At 36.5% G+C, this 20,764-nt stretch overlaps 4 protein-coding genes across 12 annotated transcripts; 2 read left to right on the plus strand and 2 right to left on the minus strand.

The window, feature by feature from the left end:
* The first annotated feature begins 197 nt into the window (after positions 1 to 197).
* On the plus strand, positions 198 to 2,466 carry LOC145230503 (intraflagellar transport protein 70A-like). Its single transcript, XM_080095939.1, has one exon. It carries the CDS (start codon positions 395 to 397, stop codon positions 2,357 to 2,359), a length of 1,965 nt encoding a protein of 654 aa, XP_079952065.1. The 5' UTR covers positions 198 to 394; the 3' UTR covers positions 2,360 to 2,466.
* Positions 2,467 to 2,818: 352 nt separating this feature from the next.
* On the minus strand, positions 2,819 to 13,206 carry LOC145230501 (uncharacterized). Of its 2 annotated transcripts, none has more exons than XM_080095936.1 (25): positions 12,961 to 13,206; positions 11,727 to 11,818; positions 11,481 to 11,583; positions 11,307 to 11,367; positions 10,915 to 10,959; positions 10,702 to 10,829; positions 10,562 to 10,610; positions 10,250 to 10,473; positions 9,933 to 10,106; positions 9,728 to 9,861; positions 9,560 to 9,666; positions 8,945 to 9,438; positions 8,734 to 8,770; positions 7,959 to 8,074; positions 7,581 to 7,840; positions 6,970 to 7,409; positions 6,705 to 6,876; positions 6,058 to 6,391; positions 5,797 to 5,901; positions 5,243 to 5,643; positions 4,843 to 4,975; positions 4,550 to 4,643; positions 4,336 to 4,478; positions 3,478 to 3,611; positions 2,819 to 3,253 (listed from the first exon to the last, which is right to left on the minus strand). In XM_080095936.1, exons 1-25 carry the CDS (start codon positions 13,027 to 13,029, stop codon positions 3,202 to 3,204), a joined length of 4,101 nt encoding a protein of 1,366 aa, XP_079952062.1. In that variant the 5' UTR covers positions 13,030 to 13,206; the 3' UTR covers positions 2,819 to 3,201. The 2 variants fall into 2 exon arrangements, with proteins under 2 accessions (XP_079952062.1, XP_079952061.1); XM_080095935.1 differs by having other exon boundaries at positions 10,250 to 10,476.
* A 552-nt stretch (positions 13,207 to 13,758) lies between these two features.
* Positions 13,759 to 17,462, minus strand: LOC145230502 (trafficking protein particle complex subunit 12-like). Its single transcript, XM_080095938.1, has 12 exons — positions 16,588 to 17,462; positions 16,203 to 16,376; positions 15,626 to 15,738; positions 15,387 to 15,500; positions 15,191 to 15,320; positions 14,938 to 15,059; positions 14,726 to 14,849; positions 14,591 to 14,666; positions 14,387 to 14,527; positions 14,214 to 14,301; positions 14,028 to 14,150; positions 13,759 to 13,959 (listed from the first exon to the last, which is right to left on the minus strand). Exons 1-12 carry the CDS (start codon positions 17,378 to 17,380, stop codon positions 13,807 to 13,809), a joined length of 2,151 nt encoding a protein of 716 aa, XP_079952064.1. The 5' UTR covers positions 17,381 to 17,462; the 3' UTR covers positions 13,759 to 13,806.
* Positions 17,463 to 18,833: 1,371 nt separating this feature from the next.
* Positions 18,834 to 20,724, plus strand: LOC145230505 (aprataxin-like). 8 transcript variants are annotated; one of them, XM_080095949.1, is made up of 8 exons: positions 18,835 to 19,107; positions 19,249 to 19,391; positions 19,460 to 19,833; positions 19,895 to 19,990; positions 20,053 to 20,144; positions 20,218 to 20,321; positions 20,399 to 20,477; positions 20,527 to 20,667. In XM_080095949.1, the coding sequence occupies exons 1-8, from the start codon at positions 18,953 to 18,955 to the stop codon at positions 20,549 to 20,551; spliced, it is 1,068 nt and encodes a 355-aa protein (XP_079952075.1). In that variant the 5' UTR covers positions 18,835 to 18,952; the 3' UTR covers positions 20,552 to 20,667. The 8 variants fall into 8 exon arrangements, with proteins under 8 accessions (XP_079952068.1, XP_079952071.1, XP_079952075.1 ...); XM_080095947.1 differs by having other exon boundaries at positions 18,838 to 19,107; positions 20,537 to 20,724; XM_080095942.1 differs by having other exon boundaries at positions 18,834 to 19,107; positions 19,895 to 20,052; positions 20,115 to 20,144; positions 20,399 to 20,724.
* The last annotated feature ends 40 nt before the right edge of the window (positions 20,725 to 20,764 follow it).

Consider the following 20,764-nt stretch of genomic DNA (forward strand, 5'->3'; position numbering starts at 1 on the left):
CAGGTGACTTACTGTCCATATTTTTCGCAATTGTCAAGAAAAATAATAAAAGAGCATAGAAAGCGCAGGAAAAATATTCAAAGAAAATCGGTTGGGAAAAATGAAACATGTTTAAACTTAAAGTTTTATTTGATTTAGCTGTTAAGACTGTATTGGAAAGTGTTTTTTTTTTTCAGACTAAACTATTTTTTACTAATGAAGTATCTTAATTAGATAGATATCATTAATTGTTTTAGTTTATAAAACAAAGATATATATACAAAAAACAAATGATTGACCTTTAACAAATGCTTTACATACAACATGCTGAGATGCTTCAATTTATTTCTTACTTAGCTATACTAGTTTAATCAACGAGATCACACTTGTGTTATTAGTAATAAGGCTTGCCATAATGATGAACCAACTAGCAATTAAAGATGGGGAGTACACAGCCACCATCTACAAGAAAATACGAAATGGACAGTATGCTGGTGCAATAGAAATCCTAAACCTGGAACTGCAAAAGCAGCCACAACTACGTGCCACCTTATCATTGCTTGCATATTGCTACTACTATGGGCAAGACTTCTTAAATGCGGCTGACTGCTACAACCAGCTGTCTCAACTTTGTCCTGAAGTTGATGACTACAAGCTTTACTATGTGATGTCATTGTACAAAGGAGGTGATTACCAGACTGCCTTGCGTGTTTCGTTTGGAATTGAAAATCCAGCATATCAAGCAAAAGTCCAAAAGGTGCAGGCAGCAATAAAATATATGGAAGAGGATTTTGCCAGTGCTAAAGGCCTTGTGGAACAGTCAAGTGATGAAGAAGACCCTGATAATGTAATCAACATGGGCTGTTTGCTTTACAAGGAAAACCAGTATGAAAAAGCTTGCAAAAAATTTCAACAGGCAATTCAGCTTTCTGGTTACAAAGCCAGTCTGTCCTATAACATAGCACTCTGCTACTATCGACAAAAGCAGTATGCTCCTGCATTAAAGCACATTGCTGATGTAATTGAAAAAGGTATCCGTGAGCACCCTGAGCTTAGTGTCGGCATGACAACAGATGGCATTGATGTAAGAAGTGTGGGGAATTCTATACTACTGCAAGAAACTGCTTTAGTCGAGTCATTTAATCTAAAAGCAGCTATAGAGTATCAGTTGAAAAACTATGAGGCTGCTGGTGAAGCTCTTACTGATATGCCACCAAGGTCAGAGGAAGAACTTGACCCTTACACACTTCACAACTTGGCACTGATGAACATGCAAACAAAACCAACCGAAGGATTTGAGAAATTACAGTTCTTATTGCAGCAAAACACATTTCCATCGGAAACATTTGGAAATCTTTTGCTATTATATCTCAAGCATGAGTATCTTGATTTGGCTGCTGATGTGCTGGCTGAGTATGCCGATTATACATACAAGTTTTTGTCACCCTACCTGTATGAATTTATTGATGCAGTCATCACCAAACAAACGGCAGCTGAAGAAGCATTTCGCAAATTGGATGAAATGGCTAATCGGCACATTGACACACTTCGAAAGCTTACAAAACAGGTTCAAGAGGCAAGAGATATGCACGATGAAATGGCTGTTAAGAATACAGTAAATGATTATGATGAAGCGCTGGAGCAATACATTCCAGTACTCATGCAGCAAGCAAAAATATACTGGGATCGTGAAAACCATGCAGCTGTAGAAAGAATCTTCCGCAAATCTGTTGAATTTTGTAATGAGCATGATGTTTGGAGGCTGAATGTTGCACATGTCCTTTTCATGCAGGAAAACAAATTCAAAGAGGCAACTGGATTTTACGAACCAATTGTTAAAAAGCACTATGATGGGATCTTAGATGTTGAAGCGGTGGTGCTGGCAAATCTTTGTGTGTCTTACATTATGACAAGCCAAAATGAGGAGGCTGAGGATTTGATGAGAAAGATTGAAAAAGAAGAGGAACAAATGTCATATGATGATCCAGATCGCAAAGTGTTCCACTTGTGCATTGTCAACATTGTAATTGGCACCTTATATTGTGCAAAGGGCAACTATGACTTTGGCATATCTAGAGTCATAAAGAGTCTTGAACCATACAACAGAAAATTAGGGGTTGACACTTGGTTTTACGCCAAAAGGTGTGTGTTGTCACTACTTGAAACATTGGGAAAACAGATGTTGTCTATTCGGGATGCTGTTTTGCATGATATCATACAGTTTTTGGAACATTGTGAACTGCACGGCAGAGATATACCAGTGTCCAATGCTCCACCATCTTTGACAGAAGGTCCAGTTGCCCCTGATGGCAAGAAGTGTGTTGCCTATGAAGCAAGATTGTTGAAATCACTGTTTCTTGAGTACACTGGATGGCTTTAAGTGTGCATTTTTTGTACATACATAGTTTCATTTTATTTTCTGCTTTTTTGTTTATCTAAATTTGTTGTTTGGGCAGAAAATACTATATAATACATGTGTATATTTTGCTTGTTGCAAGTTTAAATTTTAAAACAATGAGAGCAATATTGTTAGGCACAATGAGCTTGAATCAAGAAGTGATGCGAGTAGTTTAACCCAAAAGACGCCAGCTTCTTCAAGCTTATGGCAGTTGATTCTGACACAAACCCAACCCGTGTATCAAGTGTTTTGTTTCTGAAATTTAATTTTTAACATAAAATTACAAGGTGAATCAAACAAAAAATTTGAGGCAAAAATATAAATGTGCAAGGTCAAATCCCTTTTGCCTAAACTTAAAGATCATCCAATTTTAATTTCAATCTTTAAACAAAACCGCAATTAAGATAGTATGAACTGCAGCTTAAAAGTGAAAACCTAAGGTACAGGATTTATAGATTTTATTAACGGATTGTCAAAAAATCTGCAATGGTTTATTGAAAAATACAATCGTTCGGCAAAGCAACCAACATAAAATGCATGTAGGAGCAGCAACGGCTTGCTAGCCAGAGAAATATGGGTTTCGGCTGGCAAAACAACACATGAATATTTGTATGTGCAAATGAGGCTGACGAAAACTGTGCACAGCGAACATGGGAATTTAGAATGCTGGAACTGTGGTCGGCCACCTTTCAAAGATTGTACAGACGGTAAATAAGAAGCAATAGCTGAACGCAAGGAACATGAAATCCACATTTTGAAACACGTGGATGAGGGACACCTTTGACAGGATAAGTGCATAAAGTTCCGTTTTGATGGCGCGGATTTCATTTTTGCGTTGCCATCGACAAAACTTTGCTCGCTGACGTCTTTCCTCGTCTGTTGAAAAACATCCGAATTAAGAAAAATTCCAGACCTGATTGTTCTAAATCAGACCGTAGACGTAATATCCTTGGATGCTTGGTTACCGAAGACAAATGTTTCGCAAATGCTTTCCGTTTAAGATTGTAAAAATAATGGACGCCTGATTTCACCTTTAGCAACTTATCACTATTTTTTTCAAAAAAGCTATTGGTTGTCGTAGTGCCACGTTTCTCACATACCTCGTTTTTACTTCCTTTTTGAGCGTAAAATGAGTTTGTCGCTTGGTGGCGGTGTTGTCTTCTGATAGTGAAGATTCAGGCGAATCGGGATGACCTGGCAACCACGACCGAGAAGAATCGTCGCTTTCAGTATACTACAATAAAATAACACTGGAAAGGTGAATTTATAAAGTTCCACCCTTAATTGTTACTGTTTTTAAAAACTTTTTTTTCAATGTTCTTTTATATCATTAGCATATTTCGGATCAACTGGAAAACAGTAAAAACAAACACATCCAAAACCTCTGACAGTTTAATATCCAGGGACTTTATAACTTGTAGAACTATATTTTTTCCTAAAAGTAAAGCCAATAATCAGATTAAAGCCAGTTGAGAATTACGTAGAAACGTTTGGGCAAATCCTGTTATATTTGTGTCGTAATTTTGCAGTCAAACAGGTCCACCAATGGTTTCCAAATATTATTTTTTTCAAAGCAATATTCGCAGTTGTCTCCAGAGCACAAGGTCAAGACAAAATTCAATGCATAAAACGAATCCAATTATGCGGAACTGAAATTTTCGAACACAGAACACGTTTCAGATTGTGCTTTTTATGACCTGAAATCTCAAGTTAAACCAGTGATTTCCAACCCTTTGATGGGAGCAGATTTTAGTCTATTGCCAAAACAGGGTTCGAGTGTATCAGCAACTGTTTACAATTTCAGTGCATTTAAGTCTCCAACCTGAAGAGCATGTTAGTTAACACGTCCACAGAAGTTCGACATATGTCAGCTAAAAGTGCTGAAATCGGATGCAAATTGCAAACTACCACGAGGAAAAGGTTTTAAGAGTCCACAAAAATGTATCAATTCGTCACACCTTGTCGTTTTCTGAGGCAGTGGTTGTGGAAACGTCCCCAGGTTCATCATCGTCATCATCTGACGAGTCACCGTCGTCTGCTGAGTCATCAGAATGTATCATGTTCGATCTTGCGAGTTCCTGCATATGCTTCATGCTTTTACCTGTCAAGGAACGTAATATTGTTTAAAATCACACAAAATCGCGTATGTTAACAATGAAGCAATGCACATACCTTTGCTAGTTGACTTGTACTTGCTGGGTTTCGGATAGTTGGAGGCAGATGAGTTTACAGGTTTTGTGCTTGAGGTGATAGCCGTGCTGGCAGACTGCAAGGATATGAAAGCAAATATTAACGAAACGCAACAAAACATCATTTTAAGATTTAAACCGCGTTACACCATCAATTTGTATACAACTCGTAAAATTCTACAACAATTTTTGTGCTTCAAAAACGTTATTGAAAGACAAGCTGGATTGGACTTGCTTTTACGTACAACATAAAATCCTTATATTCCAGGTAATTACCATGTTTGCAGACCACGATCCACACACCGGCACGGGACGAAACGAGAGCGACGAGGGTTTTGACTGAAATAGGGAGTTTCCCGGGAAAGTGGTTGATGAAGAAGCGTCGCAGGTTGTACTGGGTGGTTTGATGCTGAATACATGTAATGTAAAAATGTATTAAGAACAAATTGGCATGGCTTCAAAAGTTATATTGTTTTCTTTAAAAATACCAAACCGGCAATCTATAGCCAAATCGTTTATTTCAAACCAGATTACATTCGATCGAGTCGTGGATTTGTAAACATTTTTGTTTTCTCATAATTTGGTGTTACATAAATGCATAGATGACAAACACCAAATCAAAATCAGCCATGAAACAACTAAGCTTGTACAGAATTTATTAGGACGAATTACCCACCTGACATTATAGGGAGATTGCCCAAACACTGCTGAACTTCGCTGCTGTTTAAGAAGCAGTGTTGATGACGTAGTATTCGGCCCAACAGATATTGGATTGTTATCACATGACTGTTTGGAGGGAAAAATTCCTGCGCCGTCGCTTGCTTGTCCGATTAACCATCTCTGTTGCAAATGGCAACAATCGCTTTCGGACCCAGAAGAATGACGCATTGATGAGCTCCGCCTAGTGGTAGAAAATCCCGTGTTTTTGTGAGTTCGAAATTGAAGTTCATCTTCCGAGTCGTCAGAGATGCTGTCATTGGATGAGGATTCATCACTTCCTTGGCGGTGATCGTCCTCTGAGGTAACAAGAGTAGGACTTTTGCGCTTGAGTTCCTTCTTGATAACGTCGGCATCAACCTGAAAGGATCGCAACGTTAAGTTTTTCGTGCAGCACAAGTCTACAAGCTGAGGATAACATGTCGATCATATTGGTGCAGTTAAAAATACTAAATGTGATTGTGAAGGTTTAGCTATGGCAGGGCATGCGGTCCAAGACATTTTTTTGCTTACTTTTAATGATATAGCAGATCCAGCCGCCTTAATTTTTAGGGTAATTTTTCCTCTTCCTTTGTTGTTGCTTGGTGCTGTGGTTTTGACGGTTTCATTGGTGTTGATCTGTTTATGGGCAAATAGTTATTCACATTAAAAAAATGGTGCCAACAATCATACCAACAAGAACTGTTTCATTAAAAATGCTTGAAAGTAAGACATGTATTAAATATGTAGGTACTGTACTTTACTCCAAAACCAAAGCAAAGAAAAAATACACACTTGACTGTCTTTCATTGGTTGTCCTAAAGTAGTTGAAGTGCTTTGCATGGTGGTCGGTTCCACTGTATTGGAACTTTCTGTTTTGGTTGTGGTGGATAAAACTGACGAATTACTGACCCACTGTAACCTTTCCAAGGGCAAAGTGGCAGTTGTGGGCAAGCGAATGTAACTAGCTGTTGTGGGGAGGGATTGAGATGTTGATGGAGGAACCACCATGCTTGATGGAGAACTGGTCACTAATGGAAAGTACACAGGAAAAGTTGTAGCACAAAACATGTGTGAATGTGAGTTAGCAACCACTCCACCAGGCTGTGGTAATCCCACTGTTGAAGGTCTGTGGATTGTATGGAAGCTTTAGTTAGGATATCAGTTTGCCGTACAATGGAAATTCCTGAGCAATGACAGATATATTGATGAACATAACACAATGCAGGAAATTGCATTTTGTATGCATTTGTCTGTCATATTACAGACACACAGTCATAGATAACCTACGTTTAAATATTTTTCAAAACTGCTTTACAAAAATTGTCAAAATAATCTTATTATTCATATGATCACCAGGTTACTTTCACTGATAAGCATAGTTTGCCCCAAATGTGAAAAACAACTATTATTCAAAAGGTTATTATTTCAGTATTCCATACCTGGTGCTAGCAGCAGCATTTGCAGCTTTCTTGGCTTTCATTTGGGCCTTTATTTCTGCAAGGGTTCTGGTTTTCTTCATAGGAGGAGAGGGTGATGAAGTTGCACCCCATTTTACTGCAGCCCCAGGTGGAGATGGTGTACCTTGTATTGCAGACTGTGACCTTTTATTCCCTGCAAAAGGTAAACATATTAATAAAGCTTCAATGACTAAGATACAATTTCGTATGTCAGTTTATGTCCAAATGAATTTTTAACAAAACTTACCAGCTATTGACAACCTCCCGGGAGCCAATGGCGAAGTAGAAAGAGGAATAGATTGGTGAGGCAAGGTGTTTACACTGCTTCGAACGATAGTAGCTTCTACTGTAGGCATTGTACTTAAATTGGGAAAATAAGCTTGTTGTGAAGCATGCTGCTCTTCTTTGACATTTACACTTCCAGGCACTTGTGGCGTAGTATGTCTTCTAGATACCACATGTTGTTGGTTTTGTTTTACAGATGAGGGCAAATTGGAACCCTTATAAGCAACCATAGTTTTGGCTGAAGAAGCCATTTGTGTTGTGTTTGAAAAAGTCCTTGAAGTCTTGGTTTGAGGCAATCCTGCAACTTGATTCCTGATAACTGTAAATGCTCCTTGATCCAGACTTCCAACATGTGAAGTTGTGATTGTTTGTGGAGAAGCTGGTGTTACTGTACTCGTTTGCCTGTATAATAAAGATGGCATTTATGCATGCTTCAGTACAAATGTCAATATTTTTTTGTAGTTTCCTATGTTAGTAATCTTAAACATGTATGCTTCCCATTTCAATACTTCCAGACATAGAACAACAGTGAGCAAAGATAAACCAAGTCTAAAATACAGTTTGGACACTCACATTGCATTTGATGTGGCAGTGATTGTTTCTGCAACAAGAGGACGTGGAACCTGCCTGATTGCAGACAGAAATGAGTTTGTTGACTTGGAACTGCCAGTTACAAATGACTCTGGGGTTAGAGGTCGTGCACAAATGCTTAAAACCCGCTCGGTGTCGCTTGAGTTTCCAGTGCTTCGGGATGTCGCTGAGGGTTTAATTATCTTAAAAGTAGCATCTTTTTTGGAAAATCCAGCAATTGGATTGATTTGGGAAACAGGCACCTGTTTGTCAAATGTACATTGATGCTAGTTAGTCCAAAACATTTCAACAAAATCCCTAAAATTGGTTTAATCATGATTTGACAAATGTATGTTAAAACTCATATTGGTAATTATTTACATTTTCCTCATCTTTGACAGTTCTTGTTTCTGATTTCATGATTGCCATTGTAGAACTGACCAAGTTACCACGAGGACATAAAACCAAAGTTGGTTTGCTACTTGTAGGATGACGACCTAAAACAGGAATAATGGGCTCATATCAACAAACAATTGCTTCCAGTACAGTAAATTGTAAAGCCAAAAAAATGCGGTCCAAATATTCCCATAAGTAGCTTTAACTAATCAAAGTTGCATTAAACAGCAAAAAACTTACAGTAAGCTTGAACACAAACATGACCAATAATTTTAATAGTAATTAGTAATGGGACGGGTTCCCAGTACTCGGTATCGATGGCATCGAACGATTTCAGCGGTATCGATACTCGTACTCGGCATCGAAATATTTTGTCTCAGTTTCCGATGCCAACGTTCGATACCGAAGGCCGGTACACCATAAGAATACGGGCAACTTTTTGCCAATATTTTACATTTTTCTGCATGTGTTTGTGATTGCCTGTATCCCGGCCATGGCAGATAATTTAGCCAGTGATATACAACACTATATTTAAGTACTCAGTAATCGTACTCGGTACTTGGTATCGAGGGTATTTTTATGAGGTACTCGTACTTGGTATCGGTACTCACTTCAAAACCTGGTATCGTCCCATCACTAATAGTAATGACATTTTCTATGCAGCGTAATATTCAGTTTTAGATCACCTGGGCTTTACACCATTCATGTTTATTTACTGTTTGTTAGTGATATTGATATCAGTTAATCTTCAATAACCTACCACTGCCACTTGAAGTTTCTGATGACAGACGTTTCTCCTGTAAAAAAAGATCATGCTTTAGTCATACAATGTTGATATCTTACAAACTTACCATCAGAAAGAGCTACTTCATTACAACAAGATATTGTGACCAGATTTGTTTGTGAGGTTTTCAAAAAACTCGTGGTCAATTATTTTGTCACTTTAAAACACGTAATAACAGGAAACTTACAATGCTTTCATGCCAAAGTGTGGAAGTGTAAGAGTGGTCAAAAATTGCTGCTGAATAATTCTGCTGGTTTTTCCTAATATCCAAGTATTTGCTGTCTTTATATTTTCCATCGTCACAGTTGTTGTTGCTGTTTCTCAATGCCAGACCATTACTTTGATTGGCACACCTGGCCAGCACAGACAGAGCACCAGATGGTTTCATGACAATAGATGATGGAGAAGAATAATGACCGGTCAACTTTCCATGTTGGCCAGAGTTTGCAAAGGGCACTTTGGTGGGTGAAATCTTGTTTCTTAGCTTGTTGCGTCTTGAATTAGCCAGTTTTGTCTTTGCGATTCGCTCTGCATATGTGTTTCGGGGCTTGGCAGTGGTAATAGATTTTAGCCGGAGATTGTTAATGTGTTGAGTACCTTTGATGCGCTGTGGAACTGGTTTAACATCTCCATGACTTTGTACTTTATTATGATTTTCTTTGGTCATGCTGTTTTGTAATTCTGTACATAACAACATTGACAAGAATTATACAACACAGTTTAAAAGTGTATTTACAAAAGAATATTGAACAACAATTTAACCAAATGTAACACTTTTCAAATAAAAGGTGCTTGTGCTTACCTTGGCGAAGATCAGCAAACTTTGCCAATTGAGCTTCAATGCCGAAATCACGCATTAAATGGCTGGCTTCCGATCCTCTACTGCGCAAGCGCTTCACAGCGACTTGTCTGCAAAGGTATTGAAAAAAGCTGGTAAAAAAATCAACAAATCGCTACTTTACTTTTTTACTTTTGCCCATAAAACTCCTCAAAAAACTTCTCTTTCCAAGTATCAATCTTGCTTCTTTCTTTAGCTATTTCTTGTGCAATTCTGGACTGAGTTTCCCGAGTAAACTCTCCATCACCAAGGCGATCCCTCCATTCCTAAAATATGTCAGCACAGATTCGATTATATGAATAATGTTTACAGCAATTAAAACAGTTCTACTACAAACCTGCAAAGATTGGGAGAAAAACTCATTGGTTAAAGCAGTTGCAGATGGTTTTAAAACTTGCTTATCACTTTCCAAACTTGGGTCAACTGTTCTGTCACATTCTGGTAGCAGTGTGGTAAGTTTAAACTGGTAAGATGGAGGCAGCATTGAAAATGTTTCACGGTTGACCAGGGCCTGTAAAAAACGCAACAAGCCATCATTAGACGTGCATTATGTCCAAAATGGTTGAGTTGTGCACAGGAATAATGTTAGAAGTTGAACTTTCTCATTTCAGAGACAACTACACAGTGTTGCTAATAAACCTTTTAGAATTGTACCTTCATGTTCGCATTGACAAGAATACTGTTTGGTGTTTCAAGGTCAAGGTTTGTAAGTAATTGACTGGATTGTTCCTTCTTGTAGGACTCCAGTGCATCATGCTTGTTCCACATTATAACTCGCTCTGGGGGCTTATGCTGCGGTGATGATGATGGTTCGCACTGCCGCTCATTTAAAAGTGAAATTGAGTGCTGCCGTGATGATCCAATATTTGCACCCTCATCTGCTGCCAAGATACATTTCAATGTTCTGTGTTTTTTTTGTTACCACAAGGCAGTAGTTTGTTTGATTTTGTTTAAAGCTGCACTTACCTTGCAATGAGTTCATGTTTTTATTGTCTGTTTCATAATTGGGATTAACCTAAACACAAAATTTGGTTTTAAATCCTGTTACAACTGAACAGCATGATGAAACTGAGAAACTAGTAGCGATCATTGAGTAAAATTGCTACCTTGGAAAGCTTGCGAGGAAGTGGTTCAGGTGGCATTGCCCTGCCATGTATAGAGAAAGTGTGATTTTCTCTTGCCAACAGTTCCATTGAACCAAGGGGAGCCTTTTCCTCTTCCGCCAAGTCTTGGTCTGAGAATTTAAAAAAGGTTTCCGATGACAAAATTTTAAAATGGAAAAACATTTTTGACAAAATGCAAAACGAAATAAAGCTTACCACTTTCACCAAGAGGACTTGGATCATCTTCTTCATCATATCCCTCTGCCAATAAACATGGTTACATAAAAACCATAAGTTTATCAATAGTTGACAATGGCAGATTTTTAGTGTGGTCAAATAAAAGTTACTACAAGAGTCATTCTCATCACATTGCACTGTACACATAGGGATTATATATATTTTTAGCATTTTTTTCCAGGTTGGTAAACTTTTAAGACTGCCATGCACTATGATTTTTTAAGACTGCCATGCACTATGATTTCATGCAAAGATTTTGCTGTTTATTTCAAGGGCACACATTTATTCCAGACATAATACTACAACAATTTTATCAAACATACTGATAGTTACAGTACAAGCAAAAAAAAAGAGGTTTAGAGTTCACAAACCTTGGTCAGTAAAATCACTCAAGTCTGGGGCGATCCCACTGTTTTTCTTTAGCCACGACTCCTGGGGAATTTTAACATGCCATTAAAATACTAATGGCTTAAGAGCACTTGTACGTGTAGTGGTCAAAATGCAACCACACATCACACATATTAAATCTATAAATCTAAACTTACTTTAAGAGCATAAAGACCACATCTTCCCTTCACACGAAAGAATGGGCAGTTGGGCAACTGGGCATGATGGTTCAACATTGTCGTAAGAACGTTTTCAGCAGCCCTGAAACAATTGTTTGGTCAGCATTTATGTGCGTAAATATATATATATATATATATACAGTCTTCATTACAAAATACTATCTTCATGTGGCAAGTATTTTAAAATGACATTTACTTATTTGGAGAAAATAATACAGTACTTACTTATTTAGAGAAATTTCTTTCAACTTCCGATCAAAAATTGTTCGTAAAATTGGTCGAATGCCTAAGACTTTTGTTGAGCTCAGTTGAATAGCCTAAACAAATTTGCATTTTATAAAACATTTGTTTCTGCATGTTGGTAAACAAATTTGCACTTTAAGCACTCTTTCTTGACCAAACGAGCGTCAGACAAATTTACGTTTCGGGGGCCTGTGGGTGAACCGCTGGGTCATTCGAGGTCAAACTTCTGGAGGATCAAGTTTGGATCAATAACTAACATTTGTCCAAATTTGAATGAATTCAAAGCACTCTTTCTTTACCAAACCAGCGTTACAAACCAGCGTTAGACAGAAAAAAAATATGGCAAGGACCGCATACCTTGTAAGCCCTATCGCAGCCGTTCCAAAACTGCAGCCTGTGAAACTATTTTTTCCAGGCCAGCAAATGCTTACCCGCTCAACAAAATCTTATTTAGACACAGACTGTTAAATTGTGTTGAATTTTAAAATGTCTTACTACTGAGCAATATTTATCTATTCCCTGACAATGTAGGATATGGGTGGAATCAATCCTACATGATGTTCCGCAATAATTTCGCAAGTAAATAGCCTTCATTATCAAGCTTGTTTTCAATGTTATAGATTTAGTTTATGAACTGATATTGGGCACCAGATCCAGGCCAGAGTTTGGTGACCCTGGCCTAGTGATAAGAGAATCGTTTATGAAAGAGCAAAGAAAATCATCTCTGTGCCCTTAGATAGCTTCATAACACTGTGATTCTAGCAGAAGCAACTATGTTAACAACATATCCTGTTTACAGATTTTAAAATATTGGAACACAGAGTTTGTCCAATTGAAGTTGTGATTAACCCAATTATTCTATAAAATTTATTTGGACCAATAAATAAAGATGGCGCTAAATACTATAAATATGTTTGATACATAAATACTAAGTTTTCATAGTAATATGACCACAATCATGACACAGCATTAAATATTGCAGAAATATTGGAGTGGGGCAGCATTTCAACAACATTATTCGTTTATGTGGGATATTTTCATTTCATTCCTTTCTGGACGAAATATATTTATGACACTGTTTTGATAACTCTAAACTGAACAAAGAAAACAAGTTGTAACACAACAATTGTTTGCAGAAGGTAATAATGCAAAATAACAATGAAATGTTATAATTCTAGTATCTATCAGTCACGCAATAACCAAAGTTATGACATACCAATGTCGCTGCTTCTGCCCAAGTCCTATCTTTTCTTTTCCTTTTCCTCATTAGACGGCTGCTTTTCATCTTTGCAATTGAGCACTAAATATTTTTCCACTAATTGTGGGATAGTTATTTCAACACCATCATAAGGCCAGAATTGGGGTACTTGCAATGTGGTAATATGTTTCACTCTTTATTAACTCCAAAACAATAAATGTGTAATATTTAACACAGTAAAATGGTTGTTTTTTCTTTTGTAAAATCTGTCAATCACAAAGAAGAGTAATACAGTCATATAATATCTCAAAGGAAAAACAAATAAATGTATTTTGCATAAAAGGCAAAAAGTTTGATATAAATGACGAACACACCAACAACATAATTTTTAGCCCTTTTTTTAGTAAAAAACAGGCAGACAACTTTTCTTACTCATGTAATAAATATTGCAACATTTGTGCTATACCACCCAAACAAAACCCTTTATGTAACATTTTGCAATACTAAAATACACTCCACTGATTGTACGTGACACTAACAACTCTAAATTCACTGGTTACTTAAGAATTCTTACAGTTCTTACTTTTTTATCTTGGCAAATAACAAACGAGTCTTCTCTACTCAAAAAATACCTCTTAATCCGCAACACTACAGGCGGCCTGTATTTGCAGACGGAGGCAAACGGGCACGCTATCTTCGTCGGTTTCGCCCCGAAATATTTCTACATTAAACTAGAAATTGACGTAAAAACTTTTGCACACTTACGAAAAGGTGCCTGCCCAATAAAAATTCCCTAAGCACTTGCGATCTCCAAAATTTACACGATTAAACAACGTTTATTGCACAAGCATAATGATTACGTCTTCACATTTTTAAACAAGTCACATCAAATCCGTCACCAACAGTCAGTGCCATTTGCTGAAGGAGCATTTGCTTTTTGGCAAAAGAACGCGTGGACTCCAACTCATACAGAGTTACCAAGTTGTTCAACGCACCTTCGAACGTAATCGGCTGGTGCTATTAAAGTACAAACACGAAGGGTTAAATATGTACAACTTGCGTACAGTGCGCCAAAAGATTTTTACCTGTGTAGAAGGTTTTGGCGATGAAACACTCTCAGATGAAATGTTTATTGCACTTTCTAAGGTTGCAATTGCATCTTTTAAACGGCATAGGTATAAAAGACACACGGCCTTGTTGTTAAGAACCTGGTTGTTTATAAAAAATGCATTTTTATAATTGTTTGGGGAAATTATTCTGGAAAATCATACCTCAAGATTGTGTGGAGCAAGTTTAAGGGCTTCTCCAAATTGTTGAAGGGCTTCATCCCACTTATTTGCACCCAAGTAGAGAAAACCTCTGAAATTAAACAGTAAATAGCCTTTTACTATAGTCTTTTGAAACAGATTACATTTCAAGTCAAAAATTCTGCTGTTTAATATACCGATTCGTAAAAAGTTGAAACTTGTGTGCAGGGTCATTTCCAACTTCTTTTTCCACATCTGCGAATCGAAGTTGAGCTGACTTAATATCACCCAGCTGCAGAAATGCTCGGCCAATTCCACTTTGCAAAGCCACCTTGTCACTAAAAACGAAACAGCTTACAATATACAGGCATGTGGATACTTGGTTTGTAACTAATATTTACCTCGGTTGCAACTTTGATATTTCATCAAAAGTTTTAAAAGCAGCTTGATATTCATGAAACTGTATCAGTGCATTTCCTACAAACATGATTTTCATTAATCCCACCAAAATGACACACATTGTTAAAAAATCCTACCTATGGCATACAAAATTTGTATTTTTCTCCCTTGCCACAATTCCAATGATGCTTGCTTGTCTTCGTCTTTTAATTTCACATCAATTCCAATTTCACTCTTTAGATTTGTTAGATTGTCAAGAATCTACAAGAATTTTCTTTACATTAAAACACATGTTTTTTTAAATCCATACATAAACATGTAGTGTTAATGGTCACATAGTTTTGAGTACCTTGTTGCAAACATCCATCATGGCATAAAGTCTAGCAATACTCTCTGCTGGTTTATTCGTATGTTTTGGAAACTCAGCTTGTAGCAATCGCATTGAGAATGGCACCATTGACCCTTGTCTTCCTAAAACAAACATATACAGAAACTGACACTTTTAGCAAAGGACATATCCTTTTTTTCATACTGTTGTAGTCTCGGCTTTAAACGTTTCTTTAACTGTATAATCATTTATTTTTTACAAAAACAATAAAAACCTGGGTAGAGATCCGGATAAAAGCCAAAATACAAATCGGCAGAATCAAGTTCACCAAACTGTGAAATCTCAGTTTCAGCAAGTTCAAAAGCTTTCAGTCTCACGAGTAAAGCTAACCTCGCATTCCACCACTGTTTGAAACAAAGCAGAAGTTAGTGTTATTGTTTCAGGTTAAAAAATACAAGAGTGAAGTCTACCTGAAGGGTTTCAGGTGTGTTACAACTTTCTTGGGTTTTCTGACCAAATCCTTGTCCAAGGTTTGTTAACACTTTACCACACAAATCAACAGCAGCTCTTAAATTGCCAGTATCCTGTAAAAACTTGACTGGTTCAGGCAATTATGAATTCCCAGAAATTTTGACATAAACGGAACTAGCAAGCACAAGAACACCTCTCATGAGATTTACGTTCACTTTGATTTGCAAAATGCACCTACAATTAATTCCTTGAGGCCTTGTTTATCCAGATTTACATCATTTGCAGACAAAGTGTTTCTTTCAATAAATTCATTGCCCTTGTACCTTGCAAGCACAGCTTTAATTGGATCACCTGTAAAATGCAATTGTGATTATTGCAAACTTCTGAATGGGTGATATTGCTGTTTCATGTACATGAAAATTCAATTGAATATGTTGAAAGATATATGTTCAAAATCTCTAATCTTGTTTTGATATACATTTACACAAAAGCTTTATTAAACATGACTTTTCCTAAAAGATAAAGTGTTTCGGCATTTACACACCAGTATTACATTATTTTTTTCATGTCATGGCTAGCATAGATTTTCTTTAGCAATGTCAATGTGCAAGCAGTGTGCAGGGAATTTGTGCAGGAATACAGGTTGAGGAAATGATGGTTGCAGATATTTTTAGATATAAGATAGATATATTTTTTTTAGTTTATGTAAGAGATCGAGAAGTTTGTAAGAATGAAATACTTAAAGAAGCAGATAACTTTATCCCACATCCAAATAAAAAAAAGCAACGGTTGACAGGTAAACTATGTATATTTACCTAAATATTCACTGGTGCCTAAACCAGGGCGGACCAAGTGGTTAGGTTCTAAAGAGATTCTTTTCTGTGACTGTGCAACCGCATCTAAAACAGTTTGTGTTGACTCTGTTGGGATCCATGCATCTTTCCTTCGATCACTCTCACTGCTTGTTAATGCATGTGTGAAAGCATCATCTGCAAATTTACAATTAAATACAATCTATAAGTGGGTATATGTGACTTTCGACATTTTTTCACATGTAAACTTTTAAAATTAGTCCCTTATTGGCAATTTTGTGAAAAAATGCATGCATACCAACAGCATAGAAAATCACTCTCAGGTTCTGTCAGTGTAAAATCAATTAATAACCATGATAAGAGAATAATTGTACAATTTGAAACTTACTACCAGAAAAAATTGATTCCTGGCCTTGTACAAGATTGTCAAATGGATTAGTGACAACAGTGGAAGTAAAAAGGTTGCTTGCTAGTGGAGCTTCAGTTTTGAGTGTGTCAACTGTTTCTTCAACACGTACAGGAAAAACACTATTAGTATCAATAGGATCAGTTGGTGTTACAGTTGGAGTTTGTGACAATTTTTCAACTTTGGGAACTTCATGTTCTGTTGTGTTTTGTTTTTCTGCTTCTATGTGGTCATGTGTAATAGGATCAGAAACACCACTAGTTTCTTTAAATTCAGTTTCTGATTGTACATCTGAAACATCTTTCTGATCGATGGAAATATTAGAAATATTTTCAAAGGAATCTTCATCATGAATCATTATTGAAGTCATCATGTCACTGGCTTCAGTAATGATCATGTTGGCATTGTTGTTTGTATCTTCTTCATTGTTGTTGTCACTAAATGAGAAAGGGGCTATTTCAACAGGCAAATCAAGGGTTTCAGTGACTTGTGAAGTGGATGGTTGAATATCTCTTTCCTCCGGTATGTTGTGTATCTGTCTAGATTCATCAATTGGGGAACAACTTTGTGTTTTTATCTCAGAAAACAAATCCTCAGAAGATGGGGTATTTTGAAAGACATTGCAAACAGCTGGGGATTCTGCTGGGTTGCTTGCATTTTTGGTCACATCTGCCAAATCCTGTTTTGGGGGAGCTACTATGCCAATATCATTGCTGCAATCGGACTCCGCTGCATTGTTGAACAAAGTACATACAGGTATGGCCTCATTTTCCATCACTGTATTGTTAATTAGACAACACCATAACAGAATGAATTAACAGCATCTATGATTAGCCTAAAACAGTAACAAGAATAATTTCATTGCATTAGTTTTAAGTGCATTTGCTAAGGGAACACTTCGAAATAAAAGTACAAGTGTTAAACATGTGCTTAGAAGAGAGTTTGAAAGCCAATAAAGCACATATATACATCGATAGCTATTAATTTAAAAATATGCATATTATTTGTTTAAATTCAATTGACAATTCCAAAAGATTTGTGCACTGAACTGAACTACTGAAAGCGCATAGAATACTATGTCAAATTTAAGCAGGCAAACCAAGTCACTGAAGAGAAAACACAACAGAATCATTTTTGTACAACTCATACCTGAATAGGATAACTAACTCCGTTCTGCAGGGCTGCCAATGAGAATTTCAACAAAACCCAAGACTCACAGCAAAATAACCCAAGAATTTAAATGAAAACCCAAGAATGCAAAATGTGGTTAGAAATGCAATTAATTAGGAAATTTACTCGTTTCATTGACAAATATTTGACAATTTACAGTCCGGAAATGCAACGTCTACAGTATATTTAAAAGCTTTAAAACTTCTTTGATGGTTCGCAGTTTTTACGTTTAACGAACATTGATCTATTTGCATTTTTGAGTGTAACGATTGCTTTCACTGTATACTTATCTAGAAAGAATTAAGGTCTAGAATAGAGAGAAAATAAAAGAGATGATAAAATGGCCCAAACAGTGCAGCTACCCGAAACACTTTTCTCGTTAAAATAGTTCTTACATATATCTATTTCATCAATAAGACTCAAAACCCAAGAATTGCTATAATTTTCAAAATAAAACCCAAGAACCCAAGACGTCAAGTGAAAACCCAAAATCTTGGGGCAAAACCCAAGCTTTGGCAGCCCTGCCGTTCTGGTGATCTCTGGACTCTGGTGTATTCCTGGACGCTCGACGTGACCCTTGTTAATTTTGTGCATCACTTTGTTGCAATAATAGAAATCAAAAATCATTTTGTGCAATGAAGCGTTTAATGTTTGACATGCGCGTTGCGCAGCTCAACGCTGAACTGCACTGTGCTTGTTGTTGTGATTTGTGTACTATTATGTGGCGTGCTCTGCTCTCTTCACGTACACTTCGAAACTCACAGTCTCATGCCGCGAAATTAGTTTATTTAGCCTGTGATGGTACTTGAATTGCTTTTTATAAATTTTTGGTTTTTTTTTTAAATCTTTATGTTATAGCGAGTACACTCGGTGTGTTTCTCAAACACACATTTTCAAGTTTGAATTTGAACCCTTAAATCATAAATGGGCTTTTTGTTCACAGAGCTTACATTTTGGCTTGTAATTTATGTATAGCTCATGCTTATAATTCTCACGGTCATTTGATCTGCTGTAGAAATGTTTGGTTTCTACTCCAATACATTTTAAGTATTTAGCTGTTTAAATAAATAAAAATGTTACGCAGATAACATGATTGTGTAGATAACAAGTTTGTTACCTTGATTCCAGTAAAATAAAAAAAATATTAAATAGTGTGATAAATTGATGGAGAAAAACTATGGAATGTTATCTGACTTGTCTCAACAACTCTCATGGAGAAATCTTACTGCCTGACAGAGTCCCTGTGGTTGTAGGACGAATGCCAGAGCTTGGAATAACAGACAAAGTATGTTCCAGAAATCAACTTGAACTAACATCAAACTACCACAGCAAGTATGAGCAAATTAGCTTTTGTGTGTGAATTTTAATGGCATTTAGGTTCATAACTGTTGTGTTTGCAATTCGATGATGCTATAAATCCCAACATTTTTTTCTTACATTCTCTTTTATTAAAGTCATTTTTGTTTGTTAAAGATATGTTCTGGTAAAAAGACTTGGTTCTAACCCTTCCCAAATAGATGGTATTGAGATTGAAAGAAACACCACCTCAAAACTAATTTCCGGGCAGAAACTATTTATTGTTAACATGAAGTATCCTCACTGTGTCAAGTTTAAAGGTGATAAACGAGTCTCATTATTTTTTAAGGTCTAGTCTAGTATCTATTAACATTCAATAATTTTGCAGATAGTTGTGATCAAGGGATTCATGAAGAAAGAGATTCATCACACCATGTAAAAGATTCATTTCCACCTTCCAAGAGAACAAAGTCATATAACAAAACAGATGCTGCTAAAAAGAAACTCAAAATCAAAAATGCAACAACAAACAATCATGATTGTTTGGAAGATGAAAGTTCATCCGAATATTCATTTAAGTCAAATGAAGACAATGTACAAAGTGGTGTAAAAATTTCATTGGCAGAGACAACGAAAACAGACAAAAAAAGTGCAACAACATCAAAACATTGGAGTAGCGGGCTAAAATCAGCAATGGAAGACCCTGAAAATCAAGTTTTTCAAGATGAAGAAGTCATAATTATCAAAGATAAATATCCAAAAGTACACATAACAATCACCTTAGCTTTTTTACATTTACTTGAAAATCTGTATATTATTTTAGGCAAGATTTCATTGGTTGGTTTTGCCAAGAAAAAATATTCCTTCCATCAAGCATTTAAAACAGGAGCATTTGAAATTGATCAAACACATGCTTGAAGTCAGTACAAAAAACAATGTGTTTGAAGCTTATGGCATTGAATTTACAAACAAGTTTCTTAGGTAGGTCAAGCACTAGTGAACAAAAAAACAGATGATTCTTCACTAACATCAATAAAGTTTAGGTATGGTTTCCATGCAATTGCAAGTATGAGGTATGTGTCAAGAAACTTGTCCAGTATTAGATATGTTCATAATGTTAAAGCTCTTTTATATTGTGACTTGTAGTCAACTACATTTGCATGTAATCAGCCAGGACTTCTCTTCCAAGTTCCTGAAAACAAAGAAGCACTGGAATTCCTTCACAACTGATTACTTCGTTGATGCTAATGGTACATTGTAACATCACCAAACGTACATACTTGTACAGGTCCATTAAACTTTGTAATTTCTGTATTTTCATTGGCAGACATCATTGCAGAATTAAAAACAAACGGTGAAGTGAAAAATCGAAGTTCTTCCAGATTATTTCTTGACACTGGATTGAGGTTTGTCCATTGTAATTGTTTGCAGTTGTACTTCGTAATATGTCTTCAGTTGTTTGCAGGTGCCACATTTGTAGTCAGTCACAGAAAAATATGCCGACTTTGAAGCGACACATCGAATCTTGCAAATGAACACCATACTTCGTAAATCTCTAAACACTTGTGTTTTGCGTAAATACACATTTTGAGCGTCTTTCTGGTTGCCACACTAATCATAAGACTAAGCGTTAATACAGAATTGATTGCTCGAGTTTGTGTTGTTTGGCTTTAAGCCATGCAGAATCGTTGAA

The sequence above is a fragment of the Phallusia mammillata genome, chromosome 5 (genome assembly GCF_965637545.1).
Source record: "Phallusia mammillata chromosome 5, kaPhaMamm4.hap1.1, whole genome shotgun sequence".
Lineage (NCBI taxonomy): Eukaryota > Metazoa > Chordata > Ascidiacea > Phlebobranchia > Ascidiidae > Phallusia > Phallusia mammillata.